This window comes from Coenobita brevimanus, chromosome 80 (genome assembly GCF_032717465.1).
Source record: "Coenobita brevimanus isolate Jiangsu-jjx chromosome 80, ASM3271746v2, whole genome shotgun sequence".
Taxonomy (NCBI): Eukaryota; Metazoa; Arthropoda; class Malacostraca; order Decapoda; family Coenobitidae; genus Coenobita; species Coenobita brevimanus.
This window is the reverse complement of record NC_137033.1, coordinates 16445003-16470457: the sequence shown is the minus strand read 5'-3', so window position 1 is coordinate 16470457 and position 25455 is coordinate 16445003. Positions and strand designations below refer to the sequence as shown.

At 39.6% G+C, this 25455-nt stretch overlaps 2 protein-coding genes across 2 annotated transcripts; both read right to left on the bottom strand.

The window, feature by feature from the left end:
- On the bottom strand, positions 1-20832 carry LOC145409276 (uncharacterized). The gene is made up of 10 exons (XM_080279756.1): positions 20084-20832; positions 18930-19027; positions 7949-8157; positions 6981-7143; positions 6040-6161; positions 5369-5515; positions 4854-4964; positions 3667-3834; positions 1004-3163; positions 1-585 (listed from the first exon to the last, which is right to left on the bottom strand). The coding sequence occupies exons 1-10, from the start codon at positions 20830-20832 to the stop codon at positions 67-69; spliced, it is 4446 nt and encodes a 1481-aa protein (XP_080135882.1). The 3' UTR covers positions 1-66.
- A 527-nt stretch (positions 20833-21359) lies between these two features.
- Pa1 (PTIP binding protein Pa1) lies at positions 21360-24967 on the bottom strand. The gene is made up of 2 exons (XM_080279732.1): positions 24959-24967; positions 21360-21815 (listed from the first exon to the last, which is right to left on the bottom strand). Exon 2 carries the CDS (start codon positions 21810-21812, stop codon positions 21390-21392), a length of 423 nt encoding a protein of 140 aa, XP_080135858.1. The 5' UTR covers positions 21813-21815; positions 24959-24967; the 3' UTR covers positions 21360-21389.
- Between the last annotated feature and the right edge of the window lie 488 nt (positions 24968-25455).

The following is a 25455-nucleotide window of genomic DNA, read 5'->3' as shown; positions in this document are numbered from 1 at the left end:
ACCTCTCCCAGTCTCCCTCTCATATTGCTCACAATCAAGTAATTAACTTAATCCAGTTGGCAACATTCACTCGATAAAGCATACTACACAAACAGGGTTTGAGCTGATATCTGAATGAGATACAGTGTCCATGCTGAAGCCAAAATGAGATGGCAAACAACCATCAGACTCAAGAGTCTGTACGGCATACTCAGTTTCCGAGGCCAAAGATTCATTTTCCATAGGCTGTGATATAGAACACTGGTCTGCAACAGGTGACTCATATGGTACGTGATCACTTGCCGACGCTAAAGTTTGTTCAGCATCTTTTCTTGGAGTCAGATACATCACTGCTGAGTCTGTGGGGGTACTTGAACATCCTGTTTTCAAATTAGGATCAAACTCTTTACTGAGCGATTGTTTGTAAGATACTCCAGGGGTCTGTTGACTGGCTTGTGCCCTCTTCCTCCTCTGAGATCGACATCCTGCTTGATGGTGGGAGGTCATCTTCTTGATCAGCATTGCAAGGTTTTCAGGCATAGGGTCGCCTGTAGGTTCAACTCTAGGTGGTGTAGTGCAGCCATGAGTGGCATGGTGTGCTCGAACCTAGTTGAGTGATATATATTAATACCTTGAAAACTAAAAACTTTCAGTATGGTACAATTTTTTGTGCAGATATATGATTATAGTATTTTATTCAATAAATATGAGCATGTTTCTTTACGTGTTAAAAAGTTCTGGAAGGTGCTTCACCCTATACTGTGTGTGTCAAGAACGCAAAGCTTCCTAGACATCTGACTTTGGTCTAGACTTAATGCCACCCTCTTCTTTGGATGCAAAATCACACTCAACAGGTTTTTGCAAACCCATGCATCCAGACATTGGGAAAGACAGCCAAGCAAGAACAGGAAGGGGGCCTAGCAAGTATGAGAGGATTAGAAGTGGAAAAATGTTAGCAGTTTTCAAATCACAGCCATGTAGTTTCAAAGATTATGGTACAGTTTAGGTGCAGTTATCATCTTACCTCAGTTTGTCCACTTCCAGTGAAGGAACAGTAGCCACATTTGAATGGCTTATATCCATAGTGTGCAAACAAATGTCTTCTGATAGAAGGTGTGTGCTTCTGCATAAGCTTCAAGCACAGTGAACACTGATATAATGACAGCCTTGAACAACTGTTTATTTTGTCATCTGGCTCACTCACACCATACTCGGCGACTACATGAGAAAGCTTCTGAACGGCATTATCACTCTTCTCCCTTCTAGCTCTTCGTACTTTGGAAGCTTCCTGTATTATTTTAGGAGTTGTAACTGTTCCAGTCAAGCCACCATTATTAGATTCATGAGGCTGGTTATTTGGAGTATTTTTGTTTTTCTGTGTTGTAACCAAATTCTCATTATTCACAGGAGACCATATCATACCTTTTGATTTAGCTGTGTTTATATTCAACCTCTTAGTAATACTTTGTGTAGCAGGTACTGCAGCTTCTTCTGGAGAAAGCATTAATATAATGCATGGGCTCTCAGAATGGCAAAATGTGTTATGAACACGAATCTTACTCTTTTCAATAGACCTGTATGAGCAATAGCCACATTTAAATGGTTTCACACTGAAATGTTTTTTAGCATGTTTATAGAAGGCACGGTGGGAGGTCGTAGCTCCACATTCATTACATGTTATTTGCCCATTTTTCTTTTTCTTCATCATACTTCTAATCTTCTCTAAAGAAAAGTAGTCATTACTGGTGTAGCCAGGGTGAAGGAGGCTCTTTGCTTTGGCATCAGGGACAGGGGATGTGGCTGTGTTGAGCCTTGAGTCTGCCAGGAATGCAATATGGGTGTGGAGGTTGTTCTCTAAGCCTGTTTCACCTACACCAACAGTCTGCCCACTATTCTTCTCATATTTTAACTTATCTTCAGTTTTGGAGGAAACAATATTAATCTTTCGAGTTACCCTGACTTTTGACTTCTGATTTGTTTGGCCGACCCTCTTACAATTTCCTTTTGCCTCGGTTTCAGAAATTTCTTGCTGACTTCTGTCACAAGAGTCATCTCCAGCAACAACATAGGTATTTGGTGATCCACTGTTTAGAAGTATTGTTTGTGAAGAAGAACCTGTCCTTTCTTCGCTATTATCTTTCAAACTTTTAGGGTGAAGCTTTGTGTTGTCTGCAGCTGTTGTAGAGGAACATGATGTACTGTCCAACTGGTCTTTCTTAAAGCTAAATTTCTCTACTGTAACATATTCCTGGCTACACATGACTGTTGGTAAAAGAATATTTCCATTGTTGTAAGTATCCAACTGTATAAACACATCATTCTTTGGACTGTCAATATCAGAGTCAGAAAGGATGATCTGGCAACCAGTATCTCTGTCACTGCTGGAAGTCTCTTGCTCAGTTTTACTTTGTTGTGTTGTTAACTTTTTACAATTTTCAAGCAATCTATACTCATCATCGACATTTTTTCGCTTCAGCTCTTTTAGTTTGTCAGTAAGCACCTCCTTAGAGCTTAAATGTTCTTTAAGAACAGCTGTTTGCTTCAAAAACTGTGACCGATTACTTGGTGACTTTATATTATCTTCACAAGAGCAATAAGATTTCATAACAGAAGAAAGGCTGCATGTTTCAACAGATTCACTTTTATTAATTCTTTGAATCTGCTTTGCTTTATAAGCTTCACTGGTGTCTTTTGTACTGGAGTAATTTATTTCACAAATATTTTTAGTCTGAGGAATGGAATCTTTTAAACAAAACTTGAGATGTGATGGAGAACCTTCACAAACATTATTGATAAAGGATGAGTTGCTCTCATGATGACAATCTGTTCTAATTTCTGCAACTTCCATTTCTTCAGTGGTATTTTCATCAGCAGTTTTTTCTTTCAAGAGAGTTTTTGATTTATTTTGTTCAACTGTATTTTCACTATTACTAGAGCTATGCTGATGGAGATTAAGGCCCAGTCTTTGTGATAACATCATCTTTGACAAAAATTTAGACTGCTGCTCTTCTTGAGCTGGAGATTCTGATGGTAATGAATGACCAATGCCACTGTTCTTGTTTAAGTCCTCCTGGTCTGATTCCTCATAATGTTTGTCCCAGTTTTGCCGCTCTGTCTGTTTTCTTAATTCAAAGCGGTATGGGGCTTTGAAAGTTTTACCGCTTTCCACAAGAGGTTTCTTGCCCTGAAACAGGTATTGTCATAATTAAATAACTGCAAATATTTCAAACATCATCATCATCATCATCAAGAACATGACACCCCCCCTACCCCACCCCGGTGCAACAGGATCCACAAAACAAAGAAGTTCATCAATAAAGATTCTTGACATGCCTATAATTCTTAAATTTATCTATCATCCAATTCTTTACTGCCCCATCAGTATTGCTGGGGCCTACAATTCAGCTACTCGTATCTAGTTCAGATATTTTAGGCAAAAGCAACCATTCACCCTTCAACAGTATTACATTAGCAAAAATGCCTAATATTCCCTCAGATGAGTAACATCCAGTTGGAATGCTTAAACCAGGCATCCATTAGCTGGGTATATAGTTACCACACAACAGAATAAATAGTTTCCCAGGTTGCAGAAAACCATCTGGTTTGCCACTGGTATAGTTACATGAAGGTGGAATACTTTCACAAGCTTAAAATTATTATATAATGTTTATGATCTTCATACTCTACCTTATGTTCTTTCCTGCTATGATTCCGTACAACATAAGCCTCTCGAGCATGGAAGTGACAATAGCCACATTTAAAAGGCTTTATTCCTTTATGCACTCGCAAATGCCGATTATATGAAGAATTAAAGCTGCAGGTGTAATCACAATGAGGACAGCGGTACTGACGGATCTGAAAAATAGTTGAAAATTAATGTCTATACCTTCCTCTCAGACAATAGGATGCAGTCAATAGATATGGTTCTGTGAAAACCATTACTACCTACTATGATTATTGGTAAAAAATGTACAAACTCCACGCTATACTGTAGTGTGTTCTAACCTGACAAAGATCCCTAACCTGTTTCAACTCGGTTTATGGTGAAGTGTAGTCAGAGTGGTAGCTTGATTTGAAAAGTAACGAAGGAAACCCAACCCTACCTCATAACTCTCCGTAAGCTCACTAAATATCATGATAGTATGCTGGGTGTCAGGTGAAACTTTTTTTTTTTTTACCTGCCCAGCTGTGTAACACAAAACAAACTAATTGGTACCAGACCCTCAAAGCTAAAGCCAATGGTTCATTAAAGCCGAACACTATCCTGTTTGGTAATTTCCCAGGAATCATGGCTCTTACCTATCAAAGATAATTAAATATTGAGTGTCAGTTTGCCATACAGTCATACACAATAACATACAACTAGGTCTAAATGGCTCTTTTTCTTAATAAATGCTTTATTTGTGGTTCCTCTCACAATGCTAGTCACCCATCACCCAGAGACTGGGGTAGCATTCAATGCAAAGCTCTGTGTGTGTGTGTGTGTGTGTGTGTGTGTGTGTGTGTGTGTGTGTGTGTGTGTGTTTTACTCACTTAGTTTCATCAACAGAAACATAATTTACATATTGATTTTGGTAAGGTTCTCTAGTGAAAATTAGGTTTCCGCTGATATTTTTGTTTTCTCTCTTACTGCTACAAAGGACTTTTATAATCTTTGACAGGCAGTTTTGCAGTACCCATTAGGCCTAGGGGACAGAGATTGGCATTTTCAGGTGTGTAAATTCAAGCTCTTGAAATTTGTAAGAAAAAAATTTACCTTGGTAAAAGTTGAAAACCCGAACCTGAATTGCAGCTAGGGTGGAACACAGCTTCAAAAAATGCGATCTTTAGGCATTGAAATCGACCACCGATTTATGGGGTTAATAATAACTCACCCATCTGTTATCCTTGTTTGGCTGACGTACACCATATTTAGCTGTGATAAGCTTCATGAATGGAGTGACATCATTAACAACAGCACCACTAAGGCCTTCTTCCACCACAGTCTGAAATGACCAAAGTGGGAAACCTATAAAAATGAACTAAATATCCATCCATCATCCAATCATGTGTTGCCCCATGAGGAGCGTAGTTATATAAATGACATAATCTCAAAGAGGGATTTAAAAGCTGCACAACACTAGGGCATTGACAGTTAGCTACCACTGACCTGGAAGGTATTACCATGAGATTGAACTCTGGCTACAAGCCTGGTAACTACCCGACTAATCCATTAGGTTGGAAACAATCAGCCACAAGCACTATAATAAGTCAAAATCTAAACAAAGACTCAAACTTTGTTACAGCTTTTATACATCTGAAATTTCTTTTTTCTCAACAGTTTCTTGCAACTGTTAAAATGTCATCATACTGAGAGAGAAAGCTGTATGAAACAACACACTACACTAACTGTCCGCCACTTGGGTGTGTGACTTGGATGCTTGCGGAGGTAGTGGCTACGGATCTGTGTTGGGAAAGTCGTGATGAATGGGCACAACAAACACTGCTTCTTCTTCCTCCCATGTTTCACAAGGTGCCTTTTCAGGTTACTAAAGGTCTGCAACATGAATCAACATACCATTACAGTAAGTCCTTGTTTTGTATACTGCATTTTAAAAGTAATTTTTTTTTTTTTTAATTGTAATTTACTGTGAGCAGAATAAGAAAAAATTACTGTCTAAATAGAAGACTTATAAACAAGGTCATGTGAAATGAAAAGAAAGTGATACTTGACTAAGAAAGTGTATGTGTGAGAAGCTGAAGGAGAGGGGGGAAAGGGAGACTAAGGATGAGATGGATGGACAGATAGGAGAGGTATATAAGTAAGAATGGCCTGGGATGGAAAGATGGTCAGCTGATGGTGGAGAACAGGTTGATGTGGAGGCAACTGTTCATTGTCACCCCTCATCTGCGATCAATGTGTAAACAGAATGAAAAATAGAAAGATACACACAGACAGACAGACAGACACCTCTCATCCATGATCAGTGTGTTTAGCTATATGTAAACAGAAAGAAAAAAGAAAGATACAGACAGATAGACAGATATTTTCAAATAAAGAGCTCGTAGTAATATTTTTACCTTGAGAACCATCTGACACACAGGACACTCAAACTCCTGATGCCATGATGTGACATTTTTCTCATCTTTTTGGCCACTCCCAACTTCAGTGTCTTCTGATGGCTTTGGCTGCTCATCTGTAACTGGATAAAACAGGCTATATGCATAACTCCTTCACTAGAGTAACATCTCTTTTAGTTCAGGCTTGCCTCTTCCAGACAACATAATTCACCTTATGAGGAGCCTTTTGAACTGGACGGGTTAGATGTAGCTTTTATCAACCCATTCACTGCAGTCACTTCAGGTATCATCATGTCCATCTGCTTGCTTCAAGTCAGTAAAGACTACCTCAGCTAACTAGTGACATGGGAGGGCATGCAAAACATGTATCACAGCAATTACAAGTTCTCGACACCTCCCTCATGGCTATGAGGATGAATGATTTTACATAAAAATCTTTACATCGGACAAAAAGAAATATGATGTACAAACAAGTAAATATTAGAAGGAAGGACATTCAGGGAGAACTGATAAATATGGAAGGTAGGACAGGAAATAACAAATCTGAAGTAAGTGAAGAAACAAAGAGAGAAGCACTAGCCGTGTCAGCGTTCATGAAAAGAATGGCGACAGAGAACTGTTGGTGAATTTTTGTGATATACCCAGATGACGATGACGATAATATGCCATTTCCATATCGAGAGAAGCTACAGCACAAATAACACTGAACTACATGATATTACAGCTTACAGTATAAATCTACAACTTTGTTTTGATACACTGGTAAAGACAATTCTCATTAGAAGTAGGAAATGTGTTCTACAATACCATGACTTTAACACAGCTGATCATAGGTAAAAATGAAACTTTAAAAAACAAATCTTTTTCTTATTAAGGACTTGGCAGCAAGAAGGAATGACAAACAGACAACACAAAAAGATTTACTGTATCACTCTCCCCACCTTGATCAACTTCTGCCAGTATTCGTGGTATATCAATGATCTTGTATTCTGAAGTATTGTGTTTCTTCCTAATATGGTGTCGAAGTTGGTTGTAGTCTTGTCCCAAAAACACGCAATATCCACAACGCAGAGGGAAGCTGCTCCCGTGACAAGTTCGTATGTGCTGTAGAAAGATTTTAAAAATCTAAGTTACGATGAGCAGAATGAGATGGAGAGATGGTGGAAAGGTATATGAATAAGGGTGGGTAAGATGGAGGAAGAACAGCCTTATGGCAATGGACTGGACACTGCAACACAGGAAGGTGATTTATTCATGACCACCCCCTCCAGGATTATGGTGTGTAGCCCTCAATACAGACAAATACAGCAATTATATGGTGTCATATTTTAAAATTCAACTCTGATAACAAAGACTACTTGTCATTCTTCCAATGGCTGTTAGCATTTATAAACAACTGGCCCGCACAACTGAAGTTGCAGATGAGGCATGTTTTCCTCAGGAATGGTCCACTACCAGTTATGGAAGCCCTGTGTTGGATTCTTACACTTCAAAAGGAGTAATACAGGATTCGCTGTTGCCATGTCTTGATGTCTCAGTGCTGTGAACTGTCCAAAAGGAAGAAGTAGGCTATACCCATATATGGAAATACTGTTTACTGGGACAATACAACAGCTTTGACCCCAAAGACCAAAACTGAAGCACCTCCCTAATAAACATTTCTATATCTGGGTATGAATGAAGTGAAGCCTTTTTGCAGTGGCACCAATATACCTAGGTGAGTTCACTGCCTGGTTATACAAACATCCCTCAACTTCTTCCCTATTCCTCAAAGATGAATGATAGGACAGAAGAAAGGTAGCTTGAGCCTGGAGTCTACCAAGTTTATGTTCAAATAAGCCTGGGGCAAACAACAAAAACAACATCCATAAACAGTTATTCTTCTTCTCATGATCATGATCATTTTTACCTTGAACAGTTGCCGTCCACGGAGCTTGAGGGTGCAGATGGGGCAAATTCTACCTCGTGCGTGATCACCTAGTAGCACCACCACCACTGCCCCTCTGTGTGCATCGGCAGCCTTCACAATGTGATTCTCCACATTGGCACGCATCCGACTTGTGAAACTGCATAGTGAGCATTTATACTTGTGCGATTCAGTTTTTAGGCCCCACTCATCTGAAACAATATTAAGCAAAGTATACACAGTTCAGCATATTAATTATCCTTATGCCTGACCTTTTGAAGTGCGTGGATGAAGAGGCCAGTTTCCTGCAATCCACTAGGTTCTAGTCCACATAAGTCTGGGGTTGCAACAACCCCTTCTTTTGCACCACAATGATACATTTCTTTCCTTCTGATATCACTGTTTACCAATAAATTTTCACTGCTCTTCTGAAATGTTTGTTTGCATCTCTCCCAATATAGTGGGCAAAGAGTACCTTCTGGCAATCCACTAACCTTTTTTTTTGCCTGGCTTTCTATAAGAGTTCATTGACATTCTTGTACGTTAAACTCTGGAACTGTACGTCCTCAATCTATACTTCCTTCCACTAACATTCTTCACAATTAAAATGCAGAATGTCTAGGCATCTTAAAATGCTTTTTTTGCTCAATTTTTTTATGGAAAGAGCAACCTTTTTGCAAGCTTACAGCCATTGGCTATCTTTTCTAGTAAAAATTAAAAATAAAAATACATACTGCCCCTCTTACCAACTCCTTTTCACTACCCTTCTTGCCACATATAGGAATGTTTCTGGTGTCTCTACAACCATTACACACTTCCTTACGTCATTTCATACTTCCTTTACATCATTCTCTTCATTAACTTCCAAACTCAGTTGATCCCAAACTGATCAATAACTTTCAGCAGTTTCAGCCATCTACAGGTTCTTCACCCAAATTTCTTTCTAACAATGCCTCTTTCATGCTTTCACACTTCCAGCTGTTCTTTACCCTTCCTTATTCTTTCTTCTGATACTATCATTTCCTTTTCATATTTCCATTATCCTTTATTCTCTTCTGTTACTGACCATGCACTTTCATACTTCTGTTTCTCTCTTATTCTGTCTCGGCGGCATATGACCCAGCAGTTGCACTGCCAGATTATAATTATATTTATTCTGTCTTCTAATAATCTTTTTCCTTCTCTCTTACTCTCACTTATCCCTTAGATTTTCTTTTACTAATGGATTTCCCCTTCTTCCATAAACTTTTCTTTTACTAATGGATTTTCCCTTCCTTCAAACTTGTATTTATTCCCTACTTCTTTTGCAGCACTTCCATTAATTCCATACTCATTCCTCTGATATTGCCTTTTTCTTTCCATCATACTTCCATGCATGTTTTCATCCACTTCAAGCCCAAGAGGGCTTATTTTAAATGATTCTTGCTGTCTCCTCAAAATTGTTTTAAATCTGGGTGGATTAGATGTAGCCTTTGGTAAGGTACAGTTCTCTTCTAAATAATATAATCTGGAAGCAAAGAGAATAAAATAAAAATAAAGGTCTATGCAAGTTTGGGTTAGTTTTAAGAGACCAACATGAATGATGTTACAGTACTCTGGGTGAAGGGGTTAAGGGTTTCATGCTCAAGTGTTTCAGTTTGGCTTCATTTCAGTTGAAATCACAAGCAGTACAAGTGGAGTATCATTCAAGTTACAGATTCATTGATTCAAACTGTTAGGATTCATATTCCAGGGGACCTGCATCATTCACAGACCAGTTCCAAGCTGTGTGCAGTTGGACTGCTCAATATCAGGTGAGTTCTGTACTGTACTGTCTTTCATGTAACTGTATCACATTCTTTCTCTTTCTCTGTTTCTGGATCCTACCTAACACTGGTATATGATGGGAGTGAACTTTTTTTGTCCCTTGTTTATGGCCCTACCTAGCACAAGTACTGTATAAGGTGGAAGAGCTGGGATTATTTTTCTTATAAAATCGCTTTCCTTGTTTCTATGCGTTTTTTTTTTTTGGGGGGGAAGGGGGAGGAAGGTGTGGAAGTGCAGCACATACATTAATTACAAAACTGACAGCAACTGTGTTCCTCCCACGGTCATGCAGTCCTTATATGGGAGAAGGAAATCTGTTTTCTAGTGAAGGTGATTTATATAGCACTTGTGGTCTCTATGCATAGTTATTATTCTTAAGATTCCTGTGTTTCACAAAACTTTTAAGAAGCTTCAAAATGGGGGCCTGCTTAAGTTGTAAGCATGGTAATTTTGGTGTCTGTCAGCTGAACATACCTCCAAAATAATACCATTTTGCTACCTGACTCACTCAGGGCACACAGCCTTATACTGGGTGGTATTTATAAAAGAAAGAAAGAATAAAAAAAGGTTAATGCTCTTCAATCAGATGTGGCACACAGGCCCTACAGATAGCTTGGGTTTATTGCTCATATGTTACTTGCACAAGCAACAATTCACAGGTAATTAGTCACTCTTGCTGTATACAGTATGTCTTGACTGAGTATCCTGCCGTCCCTATGCTGCTGAGGGGGTAATTAAGGATTGCATGTGGATCATTTCATTATCTTTTTGAAAATACAGTATATTAACTTGTAGCACCTAACACCCAACTTATTCTAGTATACAAAGGTACAGCCTGCATCTTCACCTATAGGTTTATCAATATTTTTCTCTTTGTTGTCCCTAGGAATACTTTTCCAAGAACTTGGCTGCCTCCTAAAAGCTGATCATGGCCACAGGATGTTCCCAAAGATCCCTAAATGTACGTCTGCTTTTACTGAGTGAAATCAAGCAGTGGAGCATCATTGTTTCTGTCAAGTGAACATTTGGGTCAGTTTAGAACAGATCTATCTATCTATCTATTGCCAGACGCCTCAATCCCGTTTGGGGTGGCCACAAACAAATCGCCTCCAAGTCGCCCTGTCCCCCGCCATTTCACTCCCCTGCTCCCAACTCACACCCCCCTCTCTCATATACCTCTCCACCCCATCTCTCCATCTCATCCTCGGCCTCCCCCTCCCTCTTTCCCCCTCCACCTCACTCACATACACTCTCTTCATCAGTCTTTCACCCTCCATCCTCTCCACATGGCCAAACCACCTCAGTGTGTTCCTCATAACGCTTCCTATCACATCCACATCAACACCACAACGCTCCTTTATATCCTCATTCGTCAGCCTGTCTCTCCATGTGACTCCACAGGCTCCTCTTAAATAACTCATTTCCACGGCTCTCACTCTTGACTTGTGTCCTTCCAACAACGTCCAAGCTTCACTTCCGTACGTTAGAGTTGGTATCACAATACTGTCATGTAGTAACTTTTTCACTTCCATGCTCACTTCCCTGTTTCTTATCACTGCTTTCAAAGAACCAGCAACCTTTCTTCCCTGCTGTACCCTTTCAAGCAATTCACCCTCCAAACCTCCATCCTTACTCATCACACTACCCAAGTACTTAAACGTACTCACATTTTCCAATTCCTCACCATCCAACCTCGCTGTACATTCACTAACTTCACCTCTCTCAAAGACCATCACTTTACTCTTCCCTACATTCACCTTTAGATTCCGTTTCTTACACACTCTCTCAAACTCATCCACCAAGCCTTGCAGCTCCCCTTCGTCTTCACTCAACAACACAGTATCATCTGCAAACAACAGTACAGGGAGTTTCCAAACACTATCCTCTCCCACCAGGGCCACTCCAACATCCACTACCCTACCTTGTACCTCTTTTATTACCCCATCCATGTACAGATTGAACAACCATGGAGACATGACACATCCCTGTTTCAACCCAACTTTCAAAGAGCAAAATTCACTTAGTTCCCCATCCACACGCACTGCAGCCTTCGCACCATCGTACATACTCTTCACAGCATTCAACAACTTCCCATCTATTCCATATATTCTTAACACTTTCCACAATCCTAGTCTATCCACCCTGTCATATGCTTTCTCCAAATCCATGAAAGCCGCATACAACTTCTTTCCCTTCTCTAGAAACTTTTCCACTAAAGATCTGAGAATGAATATCTGATCTACACAACCTCTTCCCTTCCTAAAGCCTCCCTGTTCTTCTCCAACTAATTTCTCTGTTCTTTCTCTAACTCTGTCAATAAGTATCCTACCATATACTTTTCCTATTATACTAAGAAGACAAATGCCCCTATGATTACCACACACTTCTTTTTCCCCTTTTCCTTTGTACAAGGGAATAATTATACCTGACTTCCAATCCTCCGGGACTCTACCTTCCTCCCAGGCCAATCTGCACATCTTCCACATCCATTCTACTACTATCTCTCCCCCATGCTTCAGCATTTCACCACACACTCCATCAATTCCTGGGGCTTTCCCTGATTTAACTTTCTTCATTGCTTCCACAACTTCTATCCTACTGATTTCTTCCTGTCTTCTCACCTCCCTCCTCCTTCCAGCCATTCCCCAGCCACTTATACTCGCATTACTTCCATCCTCCACGTTCAGCAATTCCTTAAAGTGTTCTCTCCATCTGCTCACTTTTTCTCCCTTCTCCACTAGTAATCTACCATTTTTATCTTTCACTCCCCTGCTAACTCCACTTCCACCCTGTCTTACTCTTTTCACCTCTTTCCAGAACATTTTCTTACAGTCCCTCCACTTTACACTCAAATTCCTTCCAAATTCCTCATCCACTCTCTTCTTACTCTCTCTTACTAATCTTTTCACCTCTCTCTTTCTTTCTACATATAACTCTCTCTTCCACCTCTCAACTTCTTCCACGCCCCTATTTCTCATCCATTCATTGTATGCCTTCTTCTTTTGTGCCACAGCCCGTTTCACCTCTTCAGTCCACCACGCTGTTCCTTGCACCCCCCTCCGTCTTCTCTTCCTTCCACACACCACATCACATGCTGCACATATTTCTTCTGTAAATATTCTACACACACCTTCCACGTCCCCCATCTGCTCCAACTCATATTTGCCCAATCGTTCCTCCACTTCTCTCTTATACTCTGCCTTTTTCTCATCCTCTTGTAACCTTTCCACTCTCCTTGCAACTACTTCCTCTCGTCTTTCCCTTCTTCTATTCCTCCATCTTACTTGAACTTTAACTCTGGCCACCACCAAGTAGTGGTCAGAAAGTCCACTCCCCCAACCTCTATAAACTCTTGCATCCAATATACATCTTCGCATCCTTTCATCCACACACACATAATCAATCAGATGCTTGACTGATAGTTTGTAACATTTTACGGAGGTATGGTGTCTGTGTGATGCACTAATGTCAAGTGTATATACATCTACAAAGTATATCAGACTGCAGTAAATGATTTTTATGATAATTCTTGATGCATTAAGTGAACGTTATCATATTACCATGTTAGATAAGCTATTTCATACTGTTAAACAAGCACCCCCAAAGCCCCTGGCCCACATGTGTCCTGGTGATTTCTCACTAAGGGGTTCACCATCCCACTGAACCCAGAATGCAATCATCTAGCGAGTAGGTAATGCCTTTGTTTCTGTGACCATCTTGGCTGTGTTCCACCAAGCCACACCACTCCTCTGTAATCACAGTTAAGCATTCTTATGGTCTGCATTGGGGAGAAAGGGACTGGTAACTAACTGATCAGTGATCGAACAGCTTTGAGCACATCATGATTATCCATCCACTAGCCTTGTTGGTCACTGAATCATAGCAACCTCCAATCACTATGCCTTCTTGTAGTCTGTAGTGAAAAGAAAGACAACTGATCATCAACCTGGCAAACTTGGTATATAATGAACATTTACTCACCAGCTGTGTTGGTTGCTGACTTAGTAACCTTCACTTCTATCATGGTCTCAGGGACTGCACTCCTTTTTCGTACCATTTATAAAGGCTCCAACATACATACATATGTTGGCCTTGGTAATCTAGTGGCAGCTCTCCACACTGCTCAATCTCTGGCAGCCTCACAATTCTGTCCCTTCTCCTTGACGTCACACATTATGACCATGTACCAGGTTATTATTGGTCCGCCTCTTGCAACCCAATTCCTTTGTACAGTATAACCCCAAACTATATCAAGTTGACCATCACTCTGCTGTAATAGTTATTCCTGTTCATCAGGTTTCTGAAACAGTTTTTCCATCTGCCCCTTGTCTTTTTTTCACTGATGAGTTGCTTCCATCCTAGATCTGTTTCCCACACGCACCACTGTGCTCTCTGAGTTTGGCAGTGCTCTTTTACTCTACTTAAAATCATGATGGTGGGCACCAACAGATATACAGTGTCAGTGGAGTCTTATTCAATTAAATTTAGTACGTGGCTATAGAAATAATCTTGGATTTCATGGCTTTATTCAAGGTTGCCTGCAACTGTCTAATATTCAGATTTCCTAAAATGCATACTCTTGACTTCAAAACTGTTTTCCTTGCTGTAAACTTATCAATTAAGTTGAATTTTGAATTAGAAGGGAGAAACTGGATAATAATAATTTATTTCATATAATTTCTGCTTTTCATAGAAAGTTGTTATTCCCTGAACAGTTGAGAGCTTGGTTCACCAGTTCCCAGGAGGAGAACATTGCGAGAATACATTCACATGTCCAGACTAAACAAAGACTGTATTGAGATTCTCAATACGGAATTTGAGAACAGATTCTGAAATTCTGAAGTTAATGCTGACATTTATATATGATGACTGCCTATGCACTGTGATATAAAGAAACTGAAAAATGTGTTCCTGCAGTATGTTCTACATGCAGCAAGAGAAATGCAACTGAGTAAACTCCAGTCATTGACAAAACCAAAACTTTAACACACAGGCTAAACTTATGCTGTGAAAGTTTTTTGGATAATTTTCCAGTACTATAAACTATCCAGTAAATGTGCTGAAACATAAGTGTTGAGTTTTTATGGGATCACCTACAGTATGTATATGTCAGTATTTTCTTTCATGAACAATCTAAAGCATAAACAAACAGTTAAATTCAGTCAGGGTCAACTGGAACAATGTTTGAGAGTTGCTTTGGAAAATCCTACAGATATGAGCTTGGAAATGATGGCCAGAATAAAGTCAAGGTTCTCACTCAAGCAGTAAAGATTTTTGTATAAGTATTCGTACAGAAAAAAAAAAAAATGCTTCCTAAAAGGGATCAGTTTTATTTGCTACTACTGTATTCCTATATTTCACAAAACTGGTGATGTAATAATCAATATATAACATGCCAAGGGAATTATACTGTAAAACATCTGTAATCAAAATACAGTATTATGCATGTACAATTACTTGAATACCCATAATGCTATTTTACAAGGCAGTTTTCTGACTGATTATTTTATGTCCATGCAAATACTGTACTGTACATGGAAGAGCTCTCAAAATCATTACATGTACCCAAATTTATTCTGATATTTATGCATCTCCTTTCAAAACAGCTTCCATTTTCAGCAGTTAATGTTTACCCTTTCTCCACACTCATGTCTCTTTTCCTTCTCTTTAACATCTCTCAACATACCTTTAATCCTCAGTCAGTATGTTCCCATTTTCTCTCATCTGTAAACTTTTTTTGTATCCAATGCAGCCACTTATTAGTCTTCTTTCATTTTATTTTCAACTTTATATCCTACAATGGTCTTCCTCTCCCCTTTCAAATATGTTCCCATTTTCTCTCATCTGTAAACTTTTCTTGTATCCAATGCAGCCACTTATTTGTCTTCTTTCACTTTCTTTTCAACTTTATATCCCACAATGCTCTTGCTCTAACCTATCAATCACTCCTGCAACACCATCATTGTTGTCACCCTGTCCCTTTTTTCCTGCCTACTGAGGGGTTAAGGTAAAATCCAGAAATAAGGAAATGGAAAGTATGAAATGGAAGAGTAGCATGCTTAGTAATATGGGCCTGACTATTATTAACACATACATCAAGCCTAAGTCAAAATACTCTACCTTCTATTTTCTTACACATGTACTGTATTTATCTTTCTTTTTTCTCCACATGCAATAAAGAACACACAGGGGTGGATATATAGGTATTTTCTTTCTACCCTCTCCTAAGGGATACACTCAGTCCACACTTAAAGTCTAAGACGTGTGTGGGCAAAATCCTAAAGAAGAGTTTTTGGGTCATGACTGATGGGTTAAAAGTACAACAAATAATGGTACAGTACTAACTTTAAAACAAATTTACAATGACTTAAAATCTGTATTAATTCTGCAGCATAATAATGATTTAGCATTAAACACAAAAAACATCATGAAATAAGGACTGCCTGTATAATACAGAGATTCTTAGCCCAAAGTACAACAAATAATGGTACAGTACTAACTTTAAAACAAATTTATAATGACTTAAAACCTGTATTAATTCTGCAGCATAATAATGATTTAGCTTTAAACACAAAAAACATCATGAAATAAGGACTGCCTGTATAATACAGATTCTTAGCCCCAGGACACCTTTTGAGACCATATGCTTCTCTGTTTATTCCCCCCCCCCCCATACAAGACTCCTTGATGAATTATTTTGTAATGATGTTTTAACAGTATCTTTTATGCTATGCATATCTTTTTTTATATTAACACACACTGCACAAGATTCACACAACAGTATATGAATGTACTACATAGAGAAATAAGCTTGTAAGGAAGAAGTGTTAGGTAAGCTTCAGAACCAATTAAGAACACCATTCTCTGGGTCACTTTCTTGGTGGATTTTGAGATATTGTAACACCAATTCCTTTGCGATTTAGTTTGCACAGTACAACTCAGCACTTTCTTGTCTGCTAAGAATGCAAACTATGTCAATAAATGAAATTTATTCAATAAATGAAACACAAATCCCATATAAGAAAATACCAGTGAGTAATTTGTATAAAAAACACATTAAGAAAGAAGTGTTAGAAAGCCTCAAAAGCCACTGACAATATGACTCTTTTTTCCTTTTACATAACACATGGGATACTGAATATGGGAAGAAATGTTTCTGCCCTCCCTTCATGGAAACCTGTTGGAAAGTAAGAAAATGTGTAATAACACTTGTTCAGTACCAAAGCTTTCAACAAAGACATCCATCCATCCATCATCCAATCCTACGTTGCCCCATAAGGAGCGTAGAAGCACGGGGCTAGGCAACTTGGTCCTGACATTTAAAATGAGAGTGACCAGCCTCACTCATCCCTGAATGGCATTACGTGAGCAATAAACCCCAACCACCCCTTGGATATAAACCTGCACCGGCTCAATCCAACTGGAGCACTGTAATTACCCATTAAACCATCAGGTGCCAAAATTTGGTTATATGGTTACCACCTAGTGTAGTAAATGGTGTCCTGGTGGACAGGAAACCATTTGGCTTGTCACTCAATGTAGAGTCACCCACAGGCAGAAGGAAGAGAAAAGAATGAAGGAAAGAAAGACAGAGGAGGAAGCATAGTCACCCACAGGCATAAGTATTTTTAATTTTCATTAACCAACCATCAGATGAATTCCATGCAGCTTTCAGCGGACCTCTATCTGTGAAAAGGTTAATGATGGCTGTATTTAACTCATCCATCCATCCATCATCCAATCCTACGTTGCCCCATGAGAAGCGTAGGAGACCGGGGCTAGGCAAGTTGGTCCTGACATTTACGATCAGAATGACCAGCCTCCCTCATCCCTGGGTGGCATTACATGAGCAATAAACCCCAACCACCCCTTAGATAAACCTTCACCGGCTCAATCCGATTGGAACACCTTAATTACCCACTAAACCACCAGGCACCATAATCTGGCTATATGATTACCACCCATCATCATAAATGGTTTCCTGGTGTACAGGAAACCATTTGGCTTGTCACTGAGTGTACAGTCACCCACAGGCAGAATGAAGAGGAAAGAATGAAGGACAGAAAGACAGAAGAGGGAGTGTAAAGTCACCATCAGGCAGAAGGATGATGAAAGAATGAAGGAAAGAAAGGCAGAAGAGGATGGAAGGAATCCAGTTAAATAAATTTATCCAAGACTGAACAGAATCATCTGGTAGGGGAAAAAAAAAAAAAAAAAAAAAAAAAAGTTTGGCTGTTGCTGTGGTCCCATGCTCATATCAACATGAAACTGGTGGACTGCAGGCTGAAGCTGCCCTTCTCTTGCAGCCCACCCTTCTCATATCAGCAATTGGGAGGAAGCTGAGGATGGCACTGATACCAAAAAATATATCAGTGCCACCATATGATGACAACTCTCTCTAGCATCTGTTCTCTGGTTGAAGGGGTTAATGTGTTTCCTTGTACAATACTTCATGTACCTTTCGCTGCTTTCTCAATGAGTGATGATAGTATGGTTAGCTTACCAAGCTTGTGCCCACATATTACTCTTGATCCTTTCAACACAAAGATATCTACTGTTAATCCCTTCAACACAAAGATATCTTAGATTTAGCTCTTGCTACCTCCTGGCAATTATAGTCAACTTTGGAAGGATCTTCACATGTGAAAGGGTTAATGAAGGCTGTAACTTCTCCAGTTTAAAGAATCTCATGCAAGTAGAATAAATCATACAGCATAAAATGAAGAAAAAAGGATATACAGTACGGTAATCTAATTGGAGGAGTTAAGGGTCAATGACAGCCAGCCATATCTTGGCTCTTTCTTAGCTCACGACAAAATGCTTCAATCCTATTCCGTTAGAAACTACAGTAGCCATTCTCTATGATACCTTTGTGCTGTACTGTATTTACTAAATACAGTGTTCACATACAGACCTGGATGTAAACAAAAATGCTATTTCAAATGCACTTTAAATTTAAACATCTATCTTGTTCATGACTTGAAAGCATGCCCATGCACACATTTGCATGTGGACATATTAGATACACATGCACAATATCACTCCTGGTTTCAAAACAAGTTATAATGAATCACAAGGAACTCACTGAGAAGAAAAGGTGATAAATCCATCATGAGACACTAAATAATGAAATATCTTTGAGAGAGGACTGTTTTGTGGTATAATGATATCAACTTACCTAATGAGATAAGAGGATCCTGGTCATTACTACCATTCTTAATAGCAGTGTTAATGAAAAAGTCCAGATCATTTGAAGAAATCCGGGACCCATAGGACCTGTGGCACAGAAAGTATATACCAGCAACTGTAGTTTCCTTTTACACGTCAGAAAAAAATGGATAATTTTTTACTCTGAAGTAGGGATATCTGGTTATAACTGGGGTCTTGATGTTATTTTCACTTACAGTCTGAAGTCCTCTGAACACTACTGACATTTACTAAGCTACTGAAAAGCATAAGGTAGCTGATCCTTACATCAAAGTCTGCATGGCAGACAAAAACAATTTTTTGATGTTGAACATATACAAAAACATTTTGATGTTTAAAAATACAGTATGGTATCTTTTCATGAATTAAGCCTTTGTAAGGCAAGTAATTGCTTAAACAGTTTATTCTGGTAAACAGTTTATTCTGGAAAAGTAATAGAAAAGTAATGGAAGTTGCAGTCCAAGACTTATCTGGACATAAACTCAAAGGATTGCAAGCTGAAGTTGTCTTCTGTAGTTTACCATTTCCCTTTCAGGGAACATAGACATAGCTGAAGGATGTTTGTAAAACAGGTTATCAATGTCATAACATGAAGGCATCCTTCTTCATCACCTGGCTTCTCGAAGACAATATTATTCACCTGAAGGAGAGCCCTGATAGCAGAATATTGACTCCATGAATCTGGTGAACTTTTTCATTTCAATCAGACCATCACTGGATGATTAAATCTGCAAGGACTCCTGTACTGAGTGCTATATCTAACATCTCCATATAGGTTTGTTTTCACCTGGCAGAACTAGGCCACTCTCCCAACCTGGACATAAGTTGTGGTTACATGAAATCTGATGAGCCTCAGGTATGAGGTAGGACCCTCCACTCAACAATGCCATACTGTACACTACACTAGACCATAAGCTGAATTCAGAGAGGTGTTGAATCTCTGTCAGGTTGCAACTCAGTACACATACTTGTAGTTAAACCAGTCTCTTGTAAGCTGAGTACAACAGAAACATGTGGTGGTAGTATGAATAAAGTACCAGTATATAAGGCAGCACCATCATAAAGGTGGTAATGGGTAAAAATTTATACAAGCAATTGTAACAAACATATGAATAAGGACTGTACCTTCGTGCACCTCGTACAATGCTACCATCCACTGTCGACTCAAGGATTGATGGTGTATATTTCCCAGTCTCATCTTCGGCCTCAAAACAGTCGGACAAGAATTCTGCATGATCTTCCAGAAATCCAACAACATGGTGTTCAGGTCTTCTAACTTTTTCTTGAGATGATATGATGCTGCACTGCCATGATTCAACGCTTTTTTCTTTAAATGATTTCACTTGTGCTTTCACCCTTCCATGATTAACATTCACAAACTTTGCAATATTCGTGCTTGAGCGAGTGTTATATCTGGTGTTGCGCTGCCGTGACACAATGCTTTTTTCTTGAGATGATTTCACTTGTACTTTAACCCTTCCATAATTAACATTCACATACTTTGCAACATTTGTACTTGAGCAAGTGTTATATCTGGTACAACAAACATTTTGGTCTTGCTGCTGAGTCTGATTGGAAATGCATTTCACCTTGATTTTTCTTGCACTAGGGTCTTTTAAGACTTCAGCAGTCTGAGAACAGGAATCTTGTACTCTATGGGTCTGTAAGAATGATGTGGATACTCTAGAATTATATGTACTACCTTCATAACCCCCTAGAGAGAAGTCTGTGGCATATGCCGGTGTTTCAGAACAGTTTTCCTCATCACCAGCCTCTGAGTCATGATACTGAAGCTGGGCAGTGAGGTTTGGCTGATAAACCTGACTTGTTTCCGTGAGGTGTACTTTTGTAATCTTTTTACATACTTTACTCATTTTAATTTCCTTTTTTATCTACTTTCTGAAAAACAAAATAGTATACTAATACAGGCCAGTATTGCTGGTTATAGTTACCACACAGCAAAGTAAACAATCTCCAGAAGTGCTGGAAATCTAACCTTCTGGTGATATACAGATTATGTAAAAAGGGAAAAAATAATTAACATAACCACTACTGTACGGTACTTTCATAACTACGTTATCAGTTCTCCACCACTTTAGTTACTTTCTTAGAGCTGCTTAGGAGTTTCTTGGATGGAGGACCTCATACCTGCGTGTCCAGAACCTCTTGTTCTTTGGGAGACTCGCCTATTATGATCATGTACAGTAGCTTCTGGCACTCTAGCTCTGCCTCAAAGTTCCAGATAATTTCTTGATCACCTCAGAATTTGTCAATTATTTAGCTGAAAACTTCAAAACATGGTTAAGGAGATTGTTTCATGGTTCATTTATGTAGTGGGTAAAGTAAAGCTGTTATCTCTTCATCCTCAGCTCAGTTTTCTTCTATCATCTCACATCAGCCAGTATGTTTTCTAACTCTGTAATCTTCACATTCACTTTCTGTTATCTTTTCTACCTCTTTTCTCCCTCAGCTCAAGTTTCTTTTGTCTTCTCACACTGGCCAGTATGTTCTCAAAGTTAGTAGTTTTCTTCTTAGCACTGCCTTTCAAGCCACTGCTGCCTGGGGTGCGCCTTGGAGTCAGACGAACTGAGGATGGCTCATCATCGAAGTCAAACCCAGATGTGTCAACTTTCTCAGCCTCCTCTTCCTTCTCACTTTCCGAATCACTCTGCGATGGTGTTGGAAGTCGTCTCCCTAAATCCCACTTCCAGCTGATGGGTAGGTTTCCATCACTGGCAAGAGATTCATACAGTCTAACAATGTCCGATGGGTTTGGCTCATATCCATGGACCGTCAACATGAACTCCTTCTCAACTTCCTCATCACTACACTCCACATTAAATCCTTCATCCATGCCCTAGAATATGAAGAAAATAAACTTATAAGAAATTCTGGACATCAAATCTGTAAATAGTGTAAAAGTTTACAAGCAACATGGATGACTGAACTCAAACTGTATATGGAAAGAACAAGATTAAACCTACGCCTGAGAAAACTGGTATAATTTACTTTCATCCTACCATACGGTACCAAAGAACATCTGACGTCTAGTGACTAGGCTATTTCCCTTTTATTTTTTGACTGAATATTGCTTCCATTTCTATTCATACCATATCATGTATAAAGGCTCCAACATGCTTGTATACATTGGCCTTGGCCACCTTATCGTGGCTCTCCATGCTGCTTGATCTACGGCAGCCACCCTATTCAGTCCCCTGTCCCCGAAGCCACACTATGACCTCATCCCAGGTCTTTTTTTTGGTCTGCCTCTTGCAACTCTACCCCTAATGTTCATACCGGTACTTCTCACTTTCCATTCCCAGCTGTCATTCTCCATTATCTCAACATGCCCAAACCAACTCAATCTACCCTTCCTCATCACACCATAACATTCATGTCCCATCCTTCCTCTAAACTCTTCCCCCAGGCCTCACATTCAAGGATGTATAACACATCTATTTATTGGAAATTACTGTTTCACAATATCTCTCACACTCCACCTAAACATTTTATCCCCTGGGAAAGTAAGTCTATCAATCTATCTATTTATTGCCGGATGCCTCAATCCCGTAAGGGGTGACCACAAACAAATCGCCTTCATGTCGCCATGCCCGCCACCATTTCACTGCCCTCCCCCCAACTTACATCCCTCTCCATCTCACCTCATCTCCATCCCTTCATCTCATCTTTGGCCTCCCCCTCCCTCTTCTCCGCACCACCTCACTCACACACACTCTCCTCATTAGTCTCTCGCTCTCGATCCTCTCCACATGGTCAAAACTGTATCGAAAAGTACTGGACCCTGATCTAAACCCAACATGGGCAGTAAAGAGGATATTCGCAGCGTCAAACATACCGAAATGACAATGATTAAGTGGATGTGCAGTGCATCCCAGAGTACATGGCTGGGGGGGGGGGGAGCTATGTTTACAATGGAAGAGTTGAGAGGTGGGATGGGACTGGAGTGCGTTGGTGTTGTGATGAGAGGTAGACTGAGGTGGTTTGGGCATGTGGGGAGGATGGGTGATGATAAATGGGTGCAGAAAGTGAGAAAAAGTGTTAATGTTGGGGGCTGGGTTGCGGGAGGTAGACTGAAAAAGACCTGGGACGAGGTCATTGACTGTGACCTCAGGGATAAGGGACTGAATAGGGAAGCTGCCAGAGATAGAGCAGCATGTAGAGCAGCCATTAGGTGACCAAGGCCAATGCATGCAAGCATGTTGGATCCTTCAAAAATTAGACAAAACATACACATGCAATACTGTACAATGTTTTGACACGCTGCCACATGACTACTACTGACTGAAAGTGCAACGTTATTATACATTCCATACATAGAGTAAAAGTTCTCAGAATTATTAAATCAACTGGCTGCACACTTTATGCAAAATTCTCAGATTCCAAGGGTGTACAGAAGTTAAACACATAAAATATTAGACGTAGATTAAATAAACAAACTGAATAGCACAGTGAAGTATGGAAGACACAAAAGTACAATCTACAGAAGACTTGCTACTGAAAAACAGGGAGAGGTTTAGGCAGATAATTTGGAAGGGACCTCAGTAACTATAATGTGATGTTTAATGCTCTTTACAGCAAAACATATTTCACTTCTAACTGATGCTACAAAATGCACAAAATGTCCTGAACCCTGTATAAATATCTATGGCGAGAATACAGGAAAGTTCCCTTGCCCCTTGCACAGAATTTACAAGTCTGTTCTTTTCCCCAATCAATTTTAATGTAATTATCATTGTGATGGCTTATAAAACTTGGAGAAATGCACATTTCAAGATTAAACCTTACTAATTTAACATGCAAACCTTGGCAAACAGTCACCCACCATGTCGGACTTTCAGGCTGATTCAGCTTTAAAGTCAATCTACCAGTGCTTGTTCATTCCTACCTACGGTACCTATCTTAATACTAGTATGACCTACCCTTACCTAACCTGGATAATGTTTACAATACCATAACACCAGATCCCTAAGGCCCTGTTCACTCGAGGCGTTTTCATATGCTCGTTAGCAAAGACAATGGTGATGTATTGGACTGCACAGTACACAAGCTACCGCACATTTTTCTCAACCGCTGGTCCAAACACATGACCCGAAATTTCCCTTCCTACCGCGCATTTGTTCAGCAGTTCAAGGTTTTCATATGGTTGACTGTGATACCGCCAGAGAAACGCAGCGTCTACCGCCATGTTTCCCTGGCGGTAGAGGCCGTGTTTAAAAATGCCTCATGTGAACAGGGCCTAAGAAATAATGTTATTCTATTCGTTGCACTGTTCTAAGTCAACTTTCTTCTGTGACATTTCTTCTGCAAATTAAAAACAAACCTAACCAGAATGATTTGGGAATGAAAGAGTTTTGGGTACAGACTGACCAACTGCCCTCTGTAGCATGCCACAAATGCCAACAAACTTAACCAGGTGCCCTTTACTAACAAATAATACTTGGCAAAATCTGGGTGTCACAATTATACAATCTGCAGAATTTGGATGACAAAGAAATTATATATTGTATTTATGGAAGATGTCATGGGAGCTCCCCTGCAGTGTGTGTATCCATAATATGCAATGTTCTTATTTATTTGTATACAGACAGACGGATAGAATATGGACAGCAAATTGGAAAAGATGATCCTTCTCTATTACACTGCAATGAAAAAAAAAAAAAAAAAAGTTTTTGGCATAACTGCGCTAAGAACAATTTCTTGTAAAAATTTTTTTTTATGATAGTTATTATCAACAGCTGACGGTAAGATACATTAAGTAACTGTAAAAAAATGAAAAACATCAAAAGAACAAACCCAGAACAGACGAAAAGGTGAAAACCAAACAATGAACGGCGTACCAAAGCCTTATCTCTGTATAGTTACACAGTTGGTGCCACTTGATGGAATACTTGTTCTTAACCTTGAGTTATCCTTTTGTCATGACTTTTCCCGGGAAGTGAAGAATGAGAAAGACGTAAATTATGGCAAAGTGAAAAATACCCCACGATAACCTTGCTCCTCTTCTTCTTCTCTATTCAACTATTGCGCTTGTCTTTGTTAGGTGTTAGGAGGCACGAACTTTAGGACCTTTTTTTTTTTTTTTTTTAATTATTTTTTTTTATTAATTTATTTTCACTACTTTCCCCAAAGCTACAGAGTCACCTTCACAATTTCTACTCTTCCGCACCCTTTACGAAGAGCTTTCAGGTCAGGGTGAATGTGACGGGGGTAGAGTCAAAGGGATGGAGGTGCGGGTGACTGAGGAACGATAAATGGGAAAGTTAAAGTGTAAAATGAGTGAGAGAGACCGAAGGGAGAGGGACAGGGAGAGAGAGGGTAAAGTAGGGGAGAATGGGGTGAGGGTCTTCAGAGCGAGGGGGTGAAGGAGGCAGAAGGAAGGATGGGGAGAGGGGGCGAACAGGAGGGAGGGATGAGGTGAAGGAAGCAGAGGGGGCCGGGGGAAGAGGGAGGGATGTGATAAGTGGTTGGTGGCTCGG